Source organism: Pleurodeles waltl, chromosome 5, assembly GCF_031143425.1.
Source record: "Pleurodeles waltl isolate 20211129_DDA chromosome 5, aPleWal1.hap1.20221129, whole genome shotgun sequence".
NCBI lineage: Eukaryota > Metazoa > Chordata > Amphibia > Caudata > Salamandridae > Pleurodeles > Pleurodeles waltl.
This window is the reverse complement of record NC_090444.1, coordinates 1,586,125,765-1,586,144,819: the sequence shown is the minus strand read 5'-3', so window position 1 is coordinate 1,586,144,819 and position 19,055 is coordinate 1,586,125,765. Positions and strand designations below refer to the sequence as shown.

Sequence of the window (19,055 nt, the reverse complement as noted above, 5' to 3'; positions counted from 1 at the left end):
TGGTACACCCATATAATTCCCTTGTATATGGTACTGAGGTACCCCTGAGTATTGGGGTTCCAGGAGATCCCTATGGGCTGCAGCATTTCTTTTGCCACCCATAGGGAGTTCAGACAATTCTTACACAGGCCTGCCACTGCAGCCTGAGTGAAATAACGTCCACGTTATTTCACAGTCATTTTTCACTGCACATAAGTAACTTATAAGTCACCTATATGTCTAACCTTCACTTAGTGAAGGTTGGGTGCCAAGTTACTTAGTGTGTGGGCACCCTGGCACTAGCCAAGGTGACCCCACATCGTTCAGGGCAAATTCCCCGAACTTTGTGAGTGCGGGTACACCATTACATGCGTGCACTATACATAGGTCACTACCTATGTATAGCGTCACAATGGTAACTCCGAACATGGCCATGTAACATGTCTAAGATCATGGAATTGTCCCCCCAATACCATTCTGGTATTGGGGGGACAATTCCATGATCCCCCGGGTCTCTAGCACAGAACCCGGGTACTGCCAAACTGCCTTTCCGGGGTTTCCACTGCAGCTGCTGCCGCTGCCAACCCCTCAGACAGGATTCTGCCCTCCTGGCCCAGGAAGGCAGAACAAAGGATTTCCTCTGAGAGAGGGTGTTACACCCTCTCCCTTTGGAAATAGGTGTGAAGGGCTGGGGAGGAGTAGCCTCCCCCAGCCTCTGCAAATGCTTTGATGGGGACAGATGGTGCACATCTCTGCATAAGCCAGTCTACACCGGTTCAGGGATCCCCCAGCCCTGCTCTTGCGCAAAACTGGACAAAGGAAAGGGGAGTGACCACTCCCCTGACCAGTACCTCCCAGGGGCTCCCGCCTCCCGCCCAGACCTCCTCCAGCGTGTCCCAGACCTCTGCCATCTTGGAAACAGGTGTTGGGGGCACACTGGACTGCTCTGAGTGGCCAGTGCCAGCAAGTGACGTCAGAGACCCCCTCTGATAGGCTCTTACCTTTCTTGGTAGCCAATCCTCCTTTCTTGGTAGCCAAACCTCCTTTTCTGGCTATTTAGGGTCTCTCCTCTGGGGAATTCTTCAGATAACGAATGGAAGAGCTCACCAGAGTTCCTCTGCATCTCCCTCTTCGACTTCTACCAAGGATCGACCGCTAACTGCTCCAGGACGCCTGCAAAACCGCAACAAAGTAGCAAGACGACTACCAGCAACATTGTAGCGCCTCATCCTGCCGGCTTTCTCAACTGTTTCCTGGTGGTGCATGCTCTGGGGGTCGCCTGCCTTCACCCTGCACTGGAAGCCAAGAAGAAATCTCCCGTGGGTCAACGGAATCTTCCCCCTGCTAACGCAGGCACCAAAAGACTGCATCACCGGTCCTCTGGGTCCCCTCTCATCCTGACGAGCGTGGTCCCTGGAACACAGGAACTCTATCCAAGTGACTCCCACAGTCCAGTGATCCTTCAGTCCAAGTTTGGTGGAGGTAAGTCCTTGCCTCCCCATGCTAGACTGCAAACCTGTGTACTGCGTGATTTGCAGCTGCTCTGGCTTCTGTGCACTCTTCCAGGATTTCCTTTGTGCACAGCCTAGCCTGGGTCCCCAGCACTCCGTCCTGCAGTGCTCAACCCGCTGGGTTGGCCTCCGACGTCGTGGGACCCTCCTTTGTGACTCTGAGCCAGCTCCGGTTCACAAATCTTCTAAGTGCCTGCTCTGGTACTTCTGCGGGTGCTGCCTGCTTCTGTGGAGGCTCTCTGAGTTGCTGAGCGCCCCATCTGTCTCCTCCTCCAAGGGGCGACATCCTGGTCCCCAGCAGCACCCAAAAACCTCTACCGCGACCATTGCAGCTAGCAAGGCTTGTTTGCAGTATTTCTGCGTGGGAACACCTCTGCAACCTTCATCGCGACGTGGGACATCTTCCATCCAAAGGAGAACTTCCTAGTCCTCTTCGTTGTTGCAGAATTCCAAGCTTCTTCCATCCGGAGGCAGCTTCCTTGAACCTTCATCCGGGGTTTCCTGGGCTCCTGCCCCCCCCCCCCCTGGACACTATTGCGACTCTTGGACTTGGTCCCCTTGCCTTACAGGTCCTCAGGTCCAGGAATCCACCTTCAGTGCCTTGCTGGTGTTTGTTGTTCTTGCAGAATTCCCCTATCACAACTATTGTGTTTTTTTGGGGGAGTAGGTGTACTTTACTCCTACTTTTCAGGGTCTTGGGGTGGGGTATCTTGGACACCCTGACTGTTTTCTTACAGTCCCAGCGACCCTCTACAAGCTCCCATAGGTCTGGGGTCCATTCGTGATTCGCATTCCACTTTTGGAGTATATGGTTTGTGTTGCCCCTAGACCTATGTTCACATAATGCATCCTATTGTAATTCTACACTGTTTGCATTACTTTTCTAACTCTTACCTGTTTGGGTTTGTGTACATATAACTTGTGTATATTACTTACCTTCTTACTGAGGGTACTCACTGAGATACTTGTTGCATATTGTCATAAAAATAAAGTACCTTTAATTTTGGTAACTCTGTGTATTGTGTTTTCTTATGGTATTGTGCATATGATATAAGTGGTATAGTAGGAGCTTTGCATGTCTCCTAGTTCAGCCTAAGCTGCTTTGCCATAGCTACCTTCTATCAGTCTAAGCTGCTAGAAACAGCTCTATTCTACTAATAAGGGATAACTGGATCCGGCACAGGGTGTAAGTACCACAGGGTACCCACTATAAGCCAGGCCAGCCTCCTACAACAGGCAGCTAACCTAAATACAAAATGTAATGTCTAACGCCACGTTAAAGCCAATAGGCAGCTAAACTGAATACAGAATGTAATGTCTAATGCCATGTTAAAGCCAATAGGCAGCTAAACTGAATACAACCTTTAATGTGCTACTGGTGAACATTGAACAACTAATATGCGCAGTGGTGAAACACAAAGTCATTGGTCAAACACAATTAATGGCATAACAGGCAGGAATACCGGGCGCATTCAATTCCTTAATTTTTGCTAAGCCTAAACAACTTGTCTATCGTACTGTTTCATTTAAAAATGTCATTTGAACAGGTATCAGGCATGCTCTAAATAAAGCCTCCTTTCCCCTTATTTGCCAATTTTATGTTCCCCACACACTTTTGAAGTCAATTGACATCAGCCAGTATTCATAGCCTTCTATAGCCAACTGTGAAACAAAGGAATCCGAATAAATACATTTTGTATCTGTCAATAATATGTGTACATTTTCCATTAATGGCAATTTGAAATAATATGACTCAGCATTTTTAACATTGTGCCCAGAAAAATATGCCAATTTTTTAGAATATGTTTTAGAGCTCCCTTGTGTTCCCATTGTGTGTAATTAAAAATACTATTTGGGGTACTTGCTGTCTGAATGAAATGGTGTCCATAATAATTATAGCAAAACATGTCACCATAATTCTCTTTGGATTGATAAACTTCCTCACTTTCAAATACACTAAAATACTGCAATTCATTCATCATAGAATCAACAGTTTTTACATTCCAGTCATCAGAAACAACTCCGGGTATTATTACATCTTTCATACAAGGTGTAAAACGTTTATGGTATTTGAATGACCTCCGTCTGGCCGTATATATCAAATGTGACTTTATCCCAAACAATCCTATCAGGAATTGATATAGTGGAAATGTTCAAGAAAGACAAGTCTCTGCAGACCTTGTGAGAAGAAAAATTGGGTTTTAGGACCTCATTGACCAGTTCCACTGTTGATCTTTTAAGAAGGTAATGACCATGTATTAATGGAAAGAAAGTAAAAACAAAGCCGATCGAAAGGAGGAAAGCTAATATAGTCAAGGAAAGCCACAGATAGTTCCATGGGACAATAAAGTAATTTTTTTAAGCCAATTTATCAGCTTATTTGTTTTTGGCAATTCAGATGTAGAAGAGGCAAATGAGTCTGAGTAGGTGTCATTGATGTCGGCAAAATATCCAGAAGCAGTTTGTGCAAAAGCTGGAGCTGTATTTGTAGAAGGAGAACTGGTAGGGGTCTCCTGCGGTGGTTCACAGTAAATTATGCCCTCCGTCTGTGTAGACGTGGTGTCAAATCGATCAGTAATTTCTGTGTTTGTTGTAAGAGATGTTAGTGGAACCAATGCAAGATAATTTTTCACCCTCCCCAAGCTCAGAAGGGTGTCCGCATTGCTGCTCAAAACTTGTAGAGGGACATCTCGGCCAGTAGTGAGAGGGTTCGGGAACTACTGGCTGTTCCTCTTTGTCTGCTGTGTAGGATCGGCCACATGGTGTAACTTGACATTTTCGATAGATACAAAGCGGTTTTCTTTAGTGCCAGGCAACAGTGGTAGAATGACAGTTCTGGTACCGTGTATTCCCAGGACTGGGACTGGTGCACCATAGGAAGGACCAAACTCCTTTTTCACAGCAAAGTTTTCATGTACTAGATCCCCAACCTTCGCAATCCAGCCGGTAGATGTTATTGGTACATTCTTAATTCTTGTGCAGGCTGCACTGGCAGAAGCGTTGTTGTCAAGGAACTGTTGTAATTCCTGCAAGACAGTGACACGTTCCTTTATGTCAAAAGGTGTTTCAGCTGCCTCCATGCCAGGACCATCAAGATCTGGAACATACATTTGAGTTCCAAACAGGCACTTGTATGAAGTACGACCCCCCCAGGGACATTCTAGGCAGATTATTAAGTGCTCTCTGGACTCCATACAGGTGATTAAGCCAACTACGAGCGATACCTGATACTCTGGCTGTCAAGGATTGCCTTAAATCACAGTTTTGTCGCTCCATGACACTATTTCCCTCGGGATGAAATGGAGATGAGTAATGGAGTTGGACCCCTAACAAACCATGGTGTCCCTGAATGCCCTTGAGGCAAAGGCAGAGCCCTGGTCCGAGTGGAAAGTCGCAACTGTATATGTGCCGATAAAGACTTGCAAATCTTTCATAACAGTCTGAGCGTCAGCCGAGCGTTGTGGCCACACCCATAGAAATCTGGAGCAAGAGTCGACAGTGACCAAGATGTTTTTGCAATGGCTGTCGGTGTTAGAGGACCACAGTGGTCCAAGTACACACATTGTAATGATGTTTTGGAAATTAGGAGGGGTGTCTGCGGTGGGCATTTGACGGTGGAGCCCTAAATTTGTTGGCACATGTTGCAACAAAGGACATACTGCTTGGTCTGTTTGTATAGACCTGGCCACCAATAACGTGCTTGCAATAATGATATTGTAGCCTCCACACCAACATGAGCAGATGCAACCCCCTCATGCGCTGCTTTAATCAACTCTGGTCTTAGGTTGTTGTTGGGAATTACTCAAACTCCCACGCCTGGTATTTTTACTTCTGCATCAAGGAAGCCTCCCATTCGGTAGAAATATTTAGCAGGAAATGCTTTTAGAAAGGACGTGCCTTGAGCCGTGGCTTTCACGACAGCCCATATGTCATCATCCAGTTTTGTTTTAGAATGAGTTCCGGCAGCAACAGCAGCCGTGGCTACTGCTGATTTGGCTGCTTCATCTGCCAGTCTATTTCCAGCAATGTGTATTCCAACGCGCTTGTTTCCAAGTGAGTGTATGTACAACATGGACGTTTGGTAGTGTTTCCTTCAGATCGGCTACTTTCCCCCACAGAATTCTGTGTTTGATGGTGTTGCCTTTAGAATCTCTGAACCCATTCTGGCGCCAGTAATGCAGGTATTCATTGAAGGACTGGACACAATAATACGAATCACAAACAATCAGTGTTAGCTGTACGGGATCCGTATGTTCTAGTGCCATCACCAGAGCCTTTATGTTGTGGATAAAACGTATTACCCTCCATGTAGCCACTTAGGACTGCGCAAGCAGCAGAGTATTGATGTTTTGTGCCAATTGCAGGTTGTGCTGAGCCATCGGTGTATATGACTCTTTGATATTGATCAATAGGCAATGTATTTGCCGGAACTGGGCATTCTAGTTCATATTGCAAAAATTCTTGAGTTTGTAATTTTGGGTTGAAGATATAGTCAACGTCAGCAGCTGTCAGAGATGTTGCCCATTGAATCCAACGTGGATGTAATGCTTTCGCGTTTGGAACGCTGGCTTTGGTAACAGCCTCGAGGGCTGGAATTGGAGAAACAACAATATTGGGTTTCCCCTGGGCCAGTGGTCTTTCTTTAATGACAGCCATCTGAACAGCAGTGAGAATTTTCTCAGTGGGAGCAAAGCGTTGTTCTGCTACTGAATACAAATGTGATTTGTATGCAGTCGGGACTGCCTCACCCTCATTAAAAATTACATAGGTGAAACCAATGGCACCAACAATTACTCTGATGACCAGATGTTTTTTATTGTCCCTTGTGTCTAAGTGTTGTGCTGCAAGCATGTCTGTTTGCAAAGCTCTGAGAATGCATGTGTTTGACTGTCCAAAATTTACTTGAAAAGTCAGGACTTATTAAGTCATATAAAGGTTTTATGCGTGATGCGTAATCTGGAATGCACGTTCTTCCAAAACTTAGAAAACCCAATAGGGATTGGAGTTTTTTAATGGTGTTTGGAGGTTGGAAGTGTGCACATTTTTCCAAGAATTATGGCGCTAGACTCTTTCCTTCACTTTATAGCTCATATCCCAATAACAGGATGCTAAGGAAGGCTATTTTTGTCTGCTTGAAGTTGAATTTATAGCTGAATTCGGAAAATCTTAAAACAGTGCGGGCTACCCGTCTTAGATGTTGCAGTAAATCATCATCCGTGAGATAGATATCACCAACATAGGACAATGCTTCAGGGTCAATGTCGTGCAATATTGAAGTCACACAAGCCGCAAACAGCCCTGGACTGTTTTTGTACCCCTGGGGTAAACAGCAGAATTTTTTCTGGGAGGCTAGTGTGCTGAAACTTGTTAGGTCTCTACTCTCAGGCGCTATATTTTGGCAGAAGAAACCATTGGCAATGTCCAGTGTTGTTTTGTATTTTTTGCGCGCTGTGTTGTTCATTAGTGCTGTGCTGTGAGAGTTTTGTTTAGCATATGTGCGTGTATGACTATTAAGATGTCTGTAGTCTAAGACTATTCTGTACGACGGGTCCGGATTAGCTACTGGGAATAAGGGATTATTCATTGGTGAGACACAGGTTTCGATTACGCCCTGGTACTCCAGTTGTGTGAGGATTTCCCTCACTGGTGCTTTAACATCCTGCTTTATTGGATATTGGGGTTGAGGTTGATTTTTTGTTGGAATTACATGATGGGGGAATCTTTATCCCACACTACGTGGTTGCGATATAAAACTTGTGCCTGTGCCGATGCCCAATCGATGGCGTAGGACTCTGTGAGCTCATCAGGAAAAAGGGGTGAGAAAGAAGGTTTGATAACATCTTCCCTATCTGGGCAAGTACGGACAAATTGTGGTGGCCAATCCTTTTCGGGCAGTAGAATATCATATATATTTATGACGTGGTCCCAAAAGATTGCGTTGATTGTGCATTTAATGTCTCCTTCTTACTGTAACGTTACTTTGTACACCCTATCGGGCGTGGAGACACGCATGTCTGCAGTTTCAACTTGTAAGAAGTCATCAGTTGCTTCACCTCCAGATGCTCTTGAAGATTCCGGCAAACTATTGTGACCTGTGCCGTGCTGTCTAGTGGCGCTAGTGCCCACTTCTTGTTCTTCAATGGAGCCCTCTTCTTGAGTGGCATGACGAATCGCAACTGCTGCCACTTTCTTCTTTTTGAATTGGGGTTTTTGTTTGGGAAGTTTCTCTTCTTTTTTAACAGAAACTTCTGTAGAGCGTTGTGATTACTGTCTTGGTTTCACTTACTAATTTCTTCTCTCTGACTGCCCACCTCTCTCACTGCGTTTTTACAGTGAGTCCTGAAAGGAACGAGATTGGCGTGTATCAGAATATTAATATCTGTCAGGCGTTTTTATATTATCTCTATTCCTGAGATTATATCTATTCTGTGGGGTGTCTGTATGCGGAAATTCTCTCCTTTCTTTTTTAGGTGTTTGTTCTTTTTTTTATCCCAACGTTTTTTAGAACCCTCAGGAGCTTGCTTAGTAGAATCTTTATTAGATTTACCCTGAAACTGTGGTTTTGTGGGTCTGGCCCCCAAAATATCTCAACCAATACTAGAGTAAGTCTTTGCGATAATCTTAGGCAGCTCATGTTCTTGATCCTGTGGAGGAACGTCCCGGAGCCGCATGCGCATTGCTAGTGCAACTGCTTCCCCTTTAAGATTACTCAGTATAATGGAAGATACAGTGCCAAAGTTGCAGATACGTTGCATCCCCAAGTCCAGGGCCGGGTCAGCCACGTATTCATCCTGAATTTCTTTTAACACTTCCGGCAGATTGGCATGTGTTGTGTTCCATGTGCAGTAGTATAGAGTGTGGCAAATACCGTCCCCCAAGTATTGCAGTTATGCACTGTGGGAACCATCCCAAATGGCAAGCACATAGTTAATATTCTATCCTTATCCTGAGGTCCCATATGGGGAAATACTGCTTCCAGTGCATTTATTTTTTGAGTTAACCAAAACGAAATCTCTTCTAGTTTGGTGGGAACTTTACCCATCATCAGATGTACAGTTGCAGGATTAATGCCTGGCGTTGCTGCATGTGGTTGCGCCGGGGTAGCACGTGCTGGGTTTGTATTTAATGTTTGCATTACAAACTGTACTAATCGTCTGTATAGTGCCATAAGCTCAGCATGTAAGCGAAGGACTTCAGCTACCGTCAAGGTAGCTACAGCAGGGTGCGGTGTATATGTGGCCAATAAAGGCCAGGTAGGACCTAACTTAACATGTAGAATTGTATGGGGTAGGGCGCCATCAAGCCAATTATTATGTTCTTGATAAGGTAGAGGTATTTCTAGATATGCATATGCTCTGTATTGTGCAGGTGTGTTTTCAGGTATATTGATGGAATGTATTTGTGTTCCCATTAGCTGCTGGCAATGTGACCCAACAATAGAAAATATCTGTTCTATAGGCTGGATGAGCGGCAGGCCTGGTTTGGTAAAATAATGTGTATGAAGCTATAACTAAAATGGCTACACAATAGGATGATCCTCTGAGTTCCTTTGTGTTTCTTCAGTGCTGGAATTTGGTTTTCAGTAATGTATGCTAAGTGTGGAGTCATAGTGTTCATTAACACATCAATATAACTTTGGGGGTAAATATGAGCTTTGCTAATGCATTCTCTGTTACTGTTTGTTCTGGTTCTCTCTGTCACTGAAAATATTTAAGTTCTGCTTTGTGCATTTGGCACATGTAAATATAATGTGTATAACACAGGAGAAGTGAAACTGGCATACCTGTCTGATGTTTGTTTTTCTCACATTTTGAAGCACTTGTGCTGCTTCACTGTTGGAAGTGAAGTATTGGCAAAGTCCTTTTATGCATCGTACGTTCTAAGGCATATATATTTTGACACATTATTATGAACCTAGCGTGGATGAAATATTAAAATCCTGTTAAGACTAAAACAATACTGTGATTAAACTGTTATGAAACTATTATGGTTTATTAAATTGTAATGTAGTTTTTCGGTGAGGGATGCAGTTAATATCTCTGATTATGCCAATATGCTACCTAATGTTTCATGGTTGTAACAGCAGATGTTCTTAATGATTTACATTTAGTTACTGTTAATCTGTTTCTCTTGTAGGACACTTATCTCCTACAGAATCTGATGGTGACATGTTGGGATACGATTTGTATAGCAGTGCATTGGCAGATATACTTAGTGAACCAACCATGCAGCCACCTATCTGTGTTGGGTTGTATGCACAGTGGGGAAGTGGCAAATCATTTCTGCTGAAAAAATTAGAAGGTAACATTAAGTGAAAACGGTTCTGCATGGGTTATATGATGCATGTCAACATCTTGCAACCACGTTTTCTGTCCATGAAAACAGGATCAGTTCTGTTAAAACAACCATAATTTCAAAACATTTTCCCTTCTATAGAACCTTCATGTGTTTGTGTTAGAGCTTACACGTAGACAACAAGTACAATGAGTTCTGACTTATTTTTTGTATGGACTAAAAGTAATGCTGTTGTAATGAAGCTCTTGATTTTTGTTTGAATCCGTAACATGTAAATCACAACATTGTCAGTGTGTGTAACACGTACATAACTTCCATGTCACTTGGAAGAGAACAACAAATGAATACATTATTTTGTGTCAAACAGCAGAAAACGGTACTCAGTTTACAGTTTAGTTTTCGTGTCCAAGTGTATTGTTAATGTTGCCGGCGATTGTAGCAAAGCTGGGAACTAGTACAGTTATACAAAACAAGTGGAGAATTCAGTATTACTCAAGTAAGATGAGAAAGTTAAACTGTTAAACCTGAAGCCATAACAAATGAAACCCGGACCCACCATCCCTCAACACAGCAACTTGTGACAACGTATAATAAGTTAGCGTTTGATAGAAATTTCAGATCAGTCCAATATTTTGGATGGTGCAGGGAGGGGCAATGCATCATGTGGATATTATGTGTCTAAAGGTTCCCCATCATTTGCCACCATCACCCTGGTTTCTGGGGAGCTGTCCCGGGTGTCAGCACGCGGTAAAGCAGATTGAAGGTCAGTTATGATAGTGTTCTAGTTAGACGCAATGCAATATTGTTTCTCCCTATGTAGGGTGGTACTCGGTGCCTGAGCCCACGCAGTTAAGGACTTTGCCTAAGCCTCAAGCATGGGAGGTGCAAGTAAAGTTTAGATAGTGCTACCCTACAGCAGGAGGTGTGCCAGATGAATTCATGTATCAGTGTCTTTTGAGGGATCAAAATAAAAGGTTTTTGGACGTATAGGGGAAGGTTGGCAAAATAGTCTAAAAGGTGAGGTAACCTGACCATTTTAAGGAGAGGTATGCAGCCTGCCACAGACAGTGGTAGTGACTTCCAAAAACCCATCTGCGCCCTTAACAATGTCATTACACGAGTGAGATTGCAGTCGAAGAGGTCAGTAGGTTTGTGGTACACACGAATATCTGAATACCAGAACATGCTGGGTTGCCAGGAGAGCCTGACACCACTGAGGTTAAAGGCATGATCCTGCAGTTTGGTGGTAAATGGAAAAAGACAGGTTTTGGCCCAATTGACCTTAGGGCCCTTGTAAGGTCGTCAAAGCAATTTAGTGTTAGGAACAATGCAGTGAGAATTTAATGTATGTTCCTGAGATAGAGGAGTAAATCATTGGAGTAGAGAGACGCTGAGTGAAGTCTGTCACCCCGAGGTAGTCCTCAGTCTCTGCCTTGTTCCCAAAAGGCTGTAGCTAGCGGTTCTATTGCCAAGGAAAGAACTAATTGGGAGAGTGGGAAGCCCTGGGGGGTACCGCTGTATATCTAAATTGGGTCAGAGTTGAGGATGCATGTCTTATCTCTGGCCAGCGGTGAAGTATATAACATGTATATATGTATAACAAGTATATACCTGCCAGCCATCTAGGCGGGCATTAAAGAGGATGTAGCGATCCTCTAGCTCTGTCATGGTATTATGCACTGTGAGTAGGACACCAGGTTTGATCCATATTAGCACCCTGCATGCATATGTGGATAAGTTAGTGGCACATACCTGGCCACGCCATTGCCTCTGTAGTTTCATTGCTTCGTGTGAACTAAATGGGATTTTTGTATCAAGGCTATGTGTGTAGAGCTAACAGTATAATGGTGTGAGGTTGTGTGTAGGAAAGTAGGATCTTTCTGACATGGTTGCCCCCACTTTTTGCCTGATGTCAGTGTGACTTGACTGTAGAACACTGGGATCCTGCCAACCAGTATCCAAGTGTTGGTGTTCTCTCCCCTAAATTTGGTTGGTGAGTACTTCTTACACCTCACCCCACACTGGTAAACCCTTGTAGGTCCCTAGTATATGACACTTAGGTACCCACGTCCTGGTACACCGGGGGTCCCTCATGGACTGCAGCATGTATTATGCCACCCATGGAAGCCCATGCGAACTGTGTCTACAGGCCTGCCATGGCAGCCTGTCTGAAATGGCGTATGCGCCTTTCAGCTCAGATGTAAGGTTTACCTTATATTGCAGTCACTGCGCTTCTGCAGCCCAAGGACAGGGTGCATGGTTCTGAGTGTGAGGGTACCCCTGCACGAGCAGAGGTATCCCTACAGGCCTCAGACTCCATTTTCTGGGCTTTGTAAGTGCAGGGAAGCCATTTTAAGGTATGAGTGAACACTGGTCATCACGAGATGTCCAGTTACATAATGGTTCCACCAAACCCAGTCATGTTTGGTATCAGACATGTTGGGATCATGCAACAGCACCAGTTCCAGTGTTAGTTGCATGATACTATGTACTTTGCAGGTTCCTTAGAGGATCCCTTGTGTCTGCCTGTGTGTCCTTGCATGGTCTGTATAAAAGCCAGTGCTGCTGCCAACCCAGACACTGTTCTACCCTCCTGCTGCTGAGTTTAACTCGGGCATGGCAAGGCAGAACAAAGGATTTCCTGTAGATGAGAGGTTTTCCCACCTCTCCCTTAGAATTAGGTGTCTCTGGGCTAGGGTTGGGGTGCTCCTGAGTGCCACCAGACTGCTTTGAAGGGCAATTTGGTGCCCTCCTTGCAAAGCCAGTTTCTTCCAGTTCAGGAGCCCACAGGTTCCCGCTCTGGTGCGAAACACACAAAGGACAGTGGAGTGACCCCTCTCACCCCGTTCTCCAGCTCCTCCCCTAGGGAGGTGCCCAGGGCTCTCCCAGGTGGCCACTTTTCTTGGAAACAAGATGAGCAGAGGCCCCTGGGAGCATCTGACTGATCAGTCCAATAGAGTAGTGTCCCTGCCCCCCCCCCCCTTGATAAGTGGGTCATCGCAGTAGTCATCTAAACCCCTTCCTGGATTACTTAAGGGTTCCAGAAGGATGGGACCTAAAATTTGTCTACAAGATTCATCTGCGACCAGGAACCTGCTGCTGGACTTAGCCAGGAACCAAGACAAGACTGCAGCTGATAGGATGGCTCCTACTGCAACTTTGTCCCTGAGCTTTGGAAGGACTCTGCAACGTCAGTGGCTGTGCATTATCCAGAGTCACAAAGACTATGCCTGCACTAAGGACATCCAGAAGGAATCTCTCTTGAAGTGAAGGAGTCACTGCCATGCAATTGCAGGCACCTCAGCATCCACGACTGGTTTGTGGATCCTGCTGTCCCACAGACTCCTCAAGACTCTGCAAAACAGGTGGTGGTTCTGTGGCTGTCTAGATGTCTGACCTGTCTTCTTTGCAACTGAGATGTTTGTGGTCCCTCGCTGGAGCTTCTTGGCTGGAACCCCTGTGCACTGCGTCTGTTTGAAGTTTCCAAGGCTTGTTGGCTCTTTAGTCTGAAGACCTCCTGCCTCCAAGAACCCCCGGCCTCCAGCACTCTCCAGCTTCAAGAACAACTTCCCCTCTGCAACTCCTGTGACATGGGCATCCGTGTTTTGCAGTGCCGCTGAGGCCTAACTGTGACTCCCTGTGCCCCTACCAGAGGGGTCCTGCTAGGGGAGCTCCAACGATTCCTGCTGGCTGTTCTGACTGCTGAGGGCTGGCCCTGACCTAACTGCCAAGGCTGGGTCATCTGGACATTGCTGGTCCCCAAAACTCCTGCAAACTCTGCACGACACTTCTTGTCCTTTTCAAGGCGTGTTAGTGGTCCTGCTGATCACTAACCCCCTCTGCAATCTGAGGATCGGCGTGAGACAGCTCAAGGATGACTCCTGGGATCCACCTGCATCATCTGGACTCCATAGCTGCATTTCTTCTTTCACTGTCCTTCAAGAGGCAACACCGAGAAGTGTGGGCATTGCCCTCCTGCACCTCCTGGACACCACTGGGGGCTTTGGACTCGGTCCCCTCTCTCCTAAGGTCCTCTTCCTCCAGAATCCTTGGCTGGGTTGCACTGACCTGGCCCACAGGTCATGACAGCAGCTGGACAACCGAGGTCCCAATTGACTTCAGCGGGAGGTTCAAACACGACTTCATCCTTATGCATCTGGGCTCCCTGTTGTAGGTTCTCCACTGTTCTGGGTATACCCAGGTGGGGGCACTATCCAACCTCCCTTATCCCAACGGGTCTCCTTGGGTGTAGTGGGAAGGGTCATAAAACACAAAAACTCCAATTGGGACTTCCCAATGGTAGCCTTTGGACACAAACCTGTGATTTCTACTCTGCACACGGGCGCCTGCGGAACCCTACCTACTTACCTTTGGGGTGTTAGTACTTCCCCAGTCCTAAGGGTCCTTGGGTGGTAGTCTGGGTTTGGTGTGGTTTTCACATTCCACTTTCTTAATATATGGTTTGCCCCCCCCCCCCAATACAGGCCCATGTTATTTTATGTCTTTACTTACCTGTTATTAAGGGTGGCCATTAGGAGATATACCAAAGTTAGTTCTAGAGTGTGTGTGTGTGTTGGAAGCTGGCATGGTGGATGGTGGGTACCTAAGGTATTTACACTTAATAACAGGTCCAGGTATCCCCTATTAGTGAAGTGTAGGCAGTGTCTAGAAGCCAGGCTCTGCGTATCTAGGAGACATGCAAAACCCATGCAATGACATGACTGTAGTCACACTGCACTTAAACACAAAGAAAAACTCAGCTGTACAAAAATAAAGGTACTTTATTTTTTGTTACGCAATACCACAAAGTACTAGAAGGTAAGTAATACACTAATTATATACATCAGTACACTGTAATAGGCACAGAAAAAGTTAGAAAACAGTGCAAATAGCATTAACCAATAGTGACCTAAGGGGGAGCCCAAACCATATACTAAAAAAATGGAATGTGAACACAGGACCCCCACCTAGGTAAGTGAAATGTGTAGAGGGGAGCTGGGAGTACCAGAAAACCTGTGTAGCAGATCCTTGGAGAGTCCATGGGACAGCAGGATCCACAAGCCGGCTGTTGTCGTTGCAGATGCAGAGGAGTGACGCCCTCACTCCAAGGGAGATTCCTTCTTGCCTTCCTGAGTGCAGGCAGAGTCCCAGTGACTCCGCAGAATGCATGACCACAGGGTTGGCAAAGTGTTTGCAGAAGGAAGAAACAAATTTGCAGCAGGTGTCCTCCTACTGGTTAAACGTTTGCTCTTGGTTCTTGAGGTACAACGGCAGTTCCGGTGTCCAGGTTGCAGAAGTGTCTTGCAGGGGAGACTTGCAAACAGTTCCTAAAGTCTTGCAGATGAACCTAGGGACCCACCCTCAGGGGTGCCCTTAAGTAACCCTAAAAGGGGGTTTAACACTCTGCTGTGACCCACCTGGCAGAGGGGGTCAGGGATGTCACCCACCTGGTCTAACCTGTCAGATGCTCCCAGGGGCCTCTGCACATTTTATTGTCAAGAAGGCAGAATCAAGTGGCCACCTGGCAGAGCTCTATGCACCTTCCTAGGGGAGGAGCTGGACAGGGGGGTGGTTACTCCCTTGTCCTTTGTGTGATTTTGCGCCAGCGCGGGAACTGGGAGTTCCTGCACTGGTTCAAACCAGTTTATGCAAAGAGGGGGTGCAAATGTGCCCTTCGAAGCAGTCTGGTGGCGTGATGAGAGGCAACCCCACCCCAGCCCAGAGACATCTAGTTCTAAAGGAGCGGGGGTCACACCTCTCTCCTACAGGAAACCCTTTGTTCTGCCTTCTCCAGTGCAGCTCAGCAGCAAGGGTGATAAAAGAGTGTCTGGGATAGGCAGCAGCACAGGCTGGCATGCAGACCCTCCAAGTCTGTACAGCAGACATGGGGGATCCCCTAGGGAACCTCCTGAGTACATGGTATAATGCACCTAACACTGGAATCAGTGTAGTTGCATGATTCCATCATGTTTGATACCAAACATGCCTACGTTCGGTGAAGTCATTATGTAGTTGGACTACTCGTGTTGACCGGTGCCCACTACATACTTTAAAATGGCTACAACACATTCCCAGAGAATGGAAGTCTGGGGTTTGTAGGGGCACCTCTGTTGGTGCAGGGGTGCCCTCACACTTTGAACCATGCACTCTGCCCTTGGGCTAAAGGGCCTACGTTAGGGATGACTTACAGGTTCAGAGTGCAGTGACCGTGATGTAAGGCAAGGTGCATGTGCCATTTCATACAGGCTACAATGGCAGGCCTGCAGTCACAGTTTCCATGGGCCCCTATAAGGAGCATAATACAGGCTGTAGCCCATTGGGGACCCCTGGTTTACCAATGCCATGGGTACCCAAGTACCATATACTAGAGACTTGCATGGGTGCACCAGTGTGCCAATTGTGGGGTGTAAAAGTTACTTATCAACTACATTTAGGGGAGAGAGCACTGACACTGGGAGTCCTGATTAGCAGAATCCCAGTGTACTAAAGTCTGAACACACTGACACCAGGCAAAAGTGTGTGGGGAGGTTACTATATCCAGAACCCAAATTCCTACAGAGGCAGCCAAAGGTAGAGGCATATAGGGGGTCAGCCAGAGCAAAACACAGACCTGATGTTAATTGTGCAGGCAGCGTTTGTCCTCACATCGAGGAATTGGTGGCCCAAGCAGTGAGTCAGTGACCCCACCAAACTTACCTCGCAGTCAGGGTGTGATGTGAGCTCATAGGGACTGAAGAAGGGTATGCCCATGGGCCAGACAGAGACCATATGATTGTTTTGCTGGCAGCGTTTTGTGTCCAGAGCTGATGTGCTTTTTTGTGCCATTTGGGCTGGGTCTGTAAATTTTCCCTGCAACACCTAGGCAGCAGTCCACTGTAGCATATGATGGATAGGATCCCCTGTATTTAAGCCTTCAGACGGGACACATTGCAAATGGGGCCAATGCTCCAGGCCCTCGCAGGCAGTGTGCAACTTGCTGCTGCCCCCTCCCCGTGAAGGCAGGCTGCTAGCAACAAGCTAGGGCAGGGCGGCCAGCACCCAGCATGTGTGTGGGGGGGGGGGGGTGGTCGGGGTCAGAGGAGGAATGCGCCCTCACAGGACAATGCCACTGCACGTGTCCTGCAATGAGATGAGTGCCTTACCTCGAGCTGCGGCGTCTGCCGGCTGTGGGGTCCCTGCTGCAGAAACAGCAGCCCATGGACCATTCAGCATCCCATAGGTGATTGTAGAAGAGGAACAGATAGTGTGCTAGGGCACAGCCAGCAGTCAGTGGCCAGCAGGGTCTAAGATCCCAGCATAGTTCGGCCCCGGGCGGTAGTGATGCAGTCTTCAACTGGTGCTTGTGGTGTCTGGGAGACCACAGAATTGACTCCGCGGCTTGGCTTCAGGGTACGGGTTATGTTGCTGGCAGTCTGAAGTCCTGATGGGGGGCCATCATCAGGATTGCAGCAAGAGAATTGGCGTTTTATCGCGGAGCTCCATTAGTGAGTGTGCGCTATCTTGGCTGCACAAGCCACACACCCCATTGTAGCGCTTCTTACTACTGACAATGCTACAAAGCTCTCCAAATGTGCTTTGGGTTCTGAGTGCCCTTTTAGAGAGCATTATTGATTTAGTGTTGGCTAATCTGTTTGGGGTATGGATGCAGGATGGAGTTTGTGCTTCAGACGTGGTGCAGTGATTGCACGGCACAAAACCTTCACATGTTGAGTATGAGGATAGACATAGGTGGGAATACTTAATATTTTTAGGAGTGGTCAGTATTCTTAAGTTGAAATAATCATAGCATATGGGTCAGTAAAACCCACCAAGGTAAATGCTACAGTTTAGCCAAGAATGAGAGATATCTAAAGTCCATGGAGGCACTGGTAGAAATGAAGGTGCATAGCATGTGAGGTCCACCAAGAAGCAATAAAGGCCCATTCCCTTTGGGGACACTGCTAAGCAAGCAAGGGAATATATTAGTTACTTGGTTCTAGGGGTCCAAACTTGAGCTCTAAAAGTGCATCCCAAGTGTAGGAGGCTGGCTCAGTTTGTAGTATACTCCTGTGGTGTGGCGACCTATACTGAGTCCAGACAAACCATAATGATAGTGTTTAGGTGTCCAAATAGCAAAAGCTCTCTGGGGTAGCTTTGGTGAGCAGCTAAAGCTTATCTAGGAGGAGTGTAAAGCACTTTCAATACCACGATAGTCAGTCAGTAACCATTCACAAGAAAGAACCACACCAGGTGTTGCAAATATAAAGGTTTCTTTACTACAACACTAAAGCTATACTAACCTTGGTATATCACATCCTGGGAGATATTAACACACAAAAATATACACTTAGCAACTAGCAGGAAAAGCATTAAAGTACACAGGGCCCTATAGGGGGGCCAAACCATATGCCAAGAAAGTGGAATATGAAGGGAGGTGCCCAAACTAGGTAAGAGTGCTAGGATCTCAGGGTCTGGGGTGTAGGAAATTACCAGAGGTAAGTACTAGGAATCCCAGAAGCACCTGGGTGCAGAGTTGTTTTCAAGACGGGTGTCCCATAGGCTAACACAGGACCGTCGCAGTTGAATTTTTATGGATTCAAGACCAGTAGACCCCAAGGAAACCAGTTGGGACAAAGAAGGTTGGAGAGTGGCCCAACCCTTGGATACCCAGAAGACCGCAGTACCTACACCAGGAAGCCCAGGTGCATAGGGGTGAAGTGGCATCAGACACCCTTGTTGAACTCAGTGGAAGCCGCAGTTGTCCAGCCTCTGGTGCAACCTGTGAAGCAGGCCGGTGGAACCAAAAGTTGAATTCCGAATGTGAAGACCTTGAAAAAGAAGGGGACAGTGTCCAGTCGACTTGGAGATGTCCATGCGGTGCAGGTAGGCAATGCCCATCCTCTTGGAGGTGAAGTTCCTGGAGGACGGTGAAGGGAGAAGTTCAGCTGCGGAGTCCAATGGGATACAGGAGATCCTTGGAGTCGCACACGAGCTGTCCCACGTTAGTTGCCGGATTGCAGAAGGGTCAGTGGCCAGCAGGACCACCAACAAGCCTTGGCAAATGCAAATAGCCGATGCAAGGAAGATTGCAGGTTTTGGAGGCCCAGCAGGGTCCTAGAAACTCAGCCCTTGGAGGGGAGTCATGACAGGCCTACGGCTGGAAGTCGGAGGAGCCCCTACGAGTGACCCACTGGCAACAGGCACAGAGAGGCCTCAACAGCACAACAAAACAGGAGTCCCACATCACTGGAGCTGCAGAGTGGATGCTGAATCTTGGAGTTGCAGAGTGCT

At 46.7% G+C, this 19,055-nt stretch overlaps 1 protein-coding gene across 6 annotated transcripts in view; it reads left to right on the top strand.

Moving 5' to 3' along the window:
* Nucleotides 1-19,055, top strand: part of KIDINS220 (kinase D interacting substrate 220) — a 987,486-nt gene that overhangs the window by 362,381 nt on the left and 606,050 nt on the right. For all 6 annotated transcript variants that reach the window (XM_069235892.1, XM_069235890.1, XM_069235888.1 and 3 more), the window contains exon 13: nucleotides 9,627-9,791. In XM_069235892.1, the coding sequence (XP_069091993.1) occupies nucleotides 9,627-9,791 (165 nt within the window). The remainder of the gene's footprint in view (nucleotides 1-9,626; nucleotides 9,792-19,055) is intronic.